General features: G+C 46.5%; 1 protein-coding gene across 2 annotated transcripts in view; it reads left to right on the top strand.

Moving 5' to 3' along the window:
• Nucleotides 1-255: 255 nt before the first annotated feature.
• Nucleotides 256-4,075, top strand: part of LOC129370122 (PDZ domain-containing protein 4) — a 24,035-nt gene continuing 20,215 nt past the window's right edge. The window contains exon 1 of one of the 2 annotated variants that reach the window (XM_055045822.1): nucleotides 256-2,537. In XM_055045822.1, the coding sequence (XP_054901797.1) occupies nucleotides 2,478-2,537 (60 nt within the window). In that variant the 5' untranslated portion in view covers nucleotides 256-2,477. The remainder of the gene's footprint in view (nucleotides 2,538-4,075) is intronic. The other variant, XM_055045823.1, reaches the window with a different exon arrangement.

Below are 4,075 nucleotides of genomic sequence, written 5' to 3' on the forward strand. Positions count from 1 at the left end.
CCCCCTTTCAAGATATCTATGAAAAACACAAGCGGAGTCCCGACTTTCCTAAATGCCATGAAAGCAGTGGCTGAACCTTGTTTGTTTGGGTCTTGATGTTGCAGCACATGCAACCTTCATATTTCATTCACTTTCATGCAGCTCTGCTCGTTATCTCGCTCCGTCCTGCATAGACCGAACACACAGACTTTCCAGTGCCTGCTCTCTCCCTCGTCTGCAGACGAGTAGAGACGGAGGCAGGCTAGAGTGAGGAGGGGCAAGAGGCGAGCAAATGAGGTGTGGGTAAAAATTATAGGGGGGACTGGAAGAGATTGCAGCAGCCCAGCCCTGAATCAGGAGAAACGGAGGGTGTGGAGGGGGAAGAGACAGAAAACGAGAGTTGTTAGGTGCAGGATCCTGAAGATTTGGGTTTAGTTGTGGTAGTGCTGCGTGCAGATCTGCATCCTCCATCGCCGCTGGGAAACAAGTGCCTTTTGTGCCTCCCCCCTGCTGCAGAGGGGGGAGTGCGTTTACCGGCGTCCCCGGAGGGAGAAGGCAAGAAGTCTCCTCCAATCAGCCCTTAGAGCTTCCTCTGATCTTGATGGGCATTTATCACTGACCTGAGACAGGCACTGCTCACCACTCCAACCACCTGGAATGTCCTCAGCGCTTTCACTTGGTCTATTTTCTATAAAATCACACTTTGACGAGGATACGGCAATCAGCCTGACCAGAAAAAAGGGGAGGGATATCTGGACATGCTGGATTGTTTGTTCATGATGGACTGACTTTTCCACATGCATTTTTCTTTTCTTTTCCCCAGCGGAGGACTCTTTTTCTTAAATGTACGAAGGCAATATTTACCTTGTCATGTCGTGTTTGTCGTCCTGAAGGAGATGAGAGGCAGAGCGTCATCCTGACAGTCATGTAGGGCTGACACATGTAGATAGATTTGAAGCAGGAGAAAATGGAAAAGGGTGACAGTGGGAGCACTCTTGCCTGCTGGGCGCGTCTGGCGCCTCGCTCTCCAGAGTTGGAGGTTGTTTCGGCCGAGTTGTCATGCTTCTAATTGGACAGCGATAGCTTTCGTCTCAGTGTGCGGCTGGTGAGAGGAGTCGGCGTTTGGGGGATTACAGGCTTTACGCAAAAAAGGAAACAGGTGCCGTGGAGCCTTGATTGAGGATTAGCTTGTGCGACCCTGTTGATGGACCTTTGAGACAAGACGATCCTCACTCAAGGATTAAAGAAAAAGATGAAGGTTTAACTCAGACGATGAGACTCACAGGAAGGAGACAGGAGAGGAACTTGCATTAAGATTGAGATCAGGTCCCTGAAAACTGTGAAAAGTGAGGTTTTTAGGGCAGGTATCAAGATTGAGGAACATGTTTGCAGAATTTCAAGGGGGAAAAAAAACCCTTTCCTCAAAGTCGAACTGATCCATGACCTGTTTTTTTATTGATTTTATCTCAACATCTAGAGGTCTTGTCTGATTACTGCTCAAGAGGTCACTAATCTAAACATAATCCATCACCAGTCTCACCCCGAAGCAGTTTAAGTGCTGAGTGAGCCACGTCCGAGGACTAATGGTACGATCAGAATATCGCTGAGATCCAGTGTAGGTGCAGTTAATATAAAAGCCTTGTATTGTTTTCAATAAATTGTGGTGGGTGTTTGTAAGTAGATCGGCTTGTAGCTCAAAGGATGGTGTGTCGCAGGTTACCTTATCTTCAGTGCACAGGAAGGGCTTGCAGCTTCTGGCTAATGGTGTCATGGGCACAACCTGACACAAAGGTTTCAATCCCACTCATGCCCTCAAGGAGTTTCAGTGCAGTTGCATTAAGAAATACCCCTAACCATATGCTGATCCTTAAGTAGATGACCAGAGCGAGACAGAGTGCTGACTCGGCTTTAAGCAAAGGCCCGTTATCTCAGCAAACCTGGAGAGCAAAGCAAGAGTAAGAGGCAGCCTCTGCGAGTTGTTAGATGGTCTCATTGTTTGAACGTGTAGCTCTGTGTGAGTGGGGGAGTTCAGCCACAGCGGGCGTCTTCTGGGAGTAACTACTCGATGCTGCAGCTCCAGACCTCTATGACCCGGAGTAGCTGGCTACAGCAGGAGTTCTGCACCGTCGCGTTTGTCTGGGAGAAGCACTGACATGTCAGAAACCGGTGCCTGATTGATTAATGAAGCACAAACCTGCAGGGCAATTAGAGTGTAAAGAGAAATCTGCCAATGAGCGCACAAACTTCAATGGAAATAAAATAATTTCCAACGTGTGAGCACAACAAAGACAGCGGAACGGTGACGAAGCCGGTTAAACTGTGCCCTTTCCTGCCGTGGATGAGTTGCGTGTCACTCTGAAGAGGACTGGTGTTACACACCACCAGTCCCTGCGAATGAGGGTGGGGCTCTCCCACTGCCACAGACAAAGAATACTGCCTTAAGAACCGAACTTGGGTTGGAGGACCAGCGGGTCCGTCATTCCCTGCCAGCCGTCGCCATGGGCTGCAACATGTGTGTGGTTCAAAAGCCCGAGGACCAATACAGGGTGATGTTCCAGGTAAGCGCTTTCCTCCTCTGAGCTAACTCTGACTGGCCTGCGGAAGTATTCACATCCCTTCAACTTTTTACATTTTGGGCCGTTACAACAGGGTGTCGAACTCATTTTCACTTTGGGCCGATTAAAGATCATGAATGTCCTCAAAGGGCCAGTTGTGTCAGAATTTACTGATAAAACTACCCATTAGCAAACGGTCAAAACTATGAATAAAGAGCTGTCTCTGCATTTAATGAGTTAAATAATATTGTCACGTTGATGTAATTTGGCAGTTTACTAATAAAAAAAGCTTTGACTTGATTGATGAAATGGTGTGCACACAACTTTTATTTTGAAGGATCTATTTATGTAGCTATCTAGAGTCTAGAGGGCCACATAAAAACTTCTGATGGACCAGCTTTAGCCCCCTGGCCCTGAGTTTGACAACAACTACTTGCAATGCATTTTCTTTTATGAACGAAACATGAACGAAAGCGCTGCGACATGAACGAAAGAACGTAAAAAAGAAAGCCTGAAATGAATTCAGGTTGCGCTGATTTTCCTAATCCGATCTTACATTTAATACATTGAGTTGGTGAGGGTGAAAAAAATCTAACATTAAAGAATTTCACCCATTTTTTTTGCCATACTTCTTCAGGCATTTGCTACAAAAAAGAAGTAAGACTGAAGGCAAAGTTTAAAAGAAGATTCAGGACTTTCTGCAGACTTGGTCACATTTCAGTATCAGTGAAATGCAGCCCTGCATCATCCACCGAAGCAAATCTTGTTGCTGTGCTCGTAATGTAAGATGTGTAAAAGACAGGCGGTGTGACTCATATGCAAGGCTTTGCTATGGAGAGTCACACTTCACATGATACAGAAACAGCAGACATTACTATATGCTACATAAACAAATAATTAATTTCAATAACCAACAGCTTTACAAGCTTTTTAAATCGTTAACGCCATCTTGTCAGATATCTTCATGGACAGAAACAAAACAATACAAATGTATGAACAAAACATCCTCCTACTATCATCTCTCATAACAAAATAAATCAAATGAAGCTGGATTTTGGGTTGGAAATGATGTAAAACCATCCGTTTGGCCTGACGTTGATCTCCTTTTATTGTTTTAAATGCAGATATCAGCTCGTTATCCCATTATCTGTGCGCCTAATTGCTGCATGAAGCAGTCATTCAGCGACAATGATAGTGATAATTAGAATAATGATGCTTCACTGTGATCGCCGTAGCAGGAGAGCGTCGAACGGAGCAAACGTAGACGGCGCCTCAGAGCCAGAGGGATGGATGGGTGGTTGCCACGGTTACAGCCTCCCCAACAGAGTCTGCCTCTGAGAAGCTCGTCTGGCTTTGCCACACAAACGTTCCTGCGTGGCGACCCGGTGACACATCCCCCAACCCGAAAGAGATCCTAACAGAGCATGAAAAACGCTCGGCGCTCCGCGGTTCATGCAGAGCAACACTTTGAGTATCTGTGGAGCCCCAAAGGCTCAGCTGGGGCTCAGTTGCACGCTGGACTCGGCTGCATCTGGTGCCAG

The sequence above is a fragment of the Poeciliopsis prolifica genome, unplaced genomic scaffold (assembly GCF_027474105.1).
Source record: "Poeciliopsis prolifica strain line A6 unplaced genomic scaffold, Auburn_PproV2 SCAFFOLD023, whole genome shotgun sequence".
Lineage (NCBI taxonomy): Eukaryota > Metazoa > Chordata > Actinopteri > Cyprinodontiformes > Poeciliidae > Poeciliopsis > Poeciliopsis prolifica.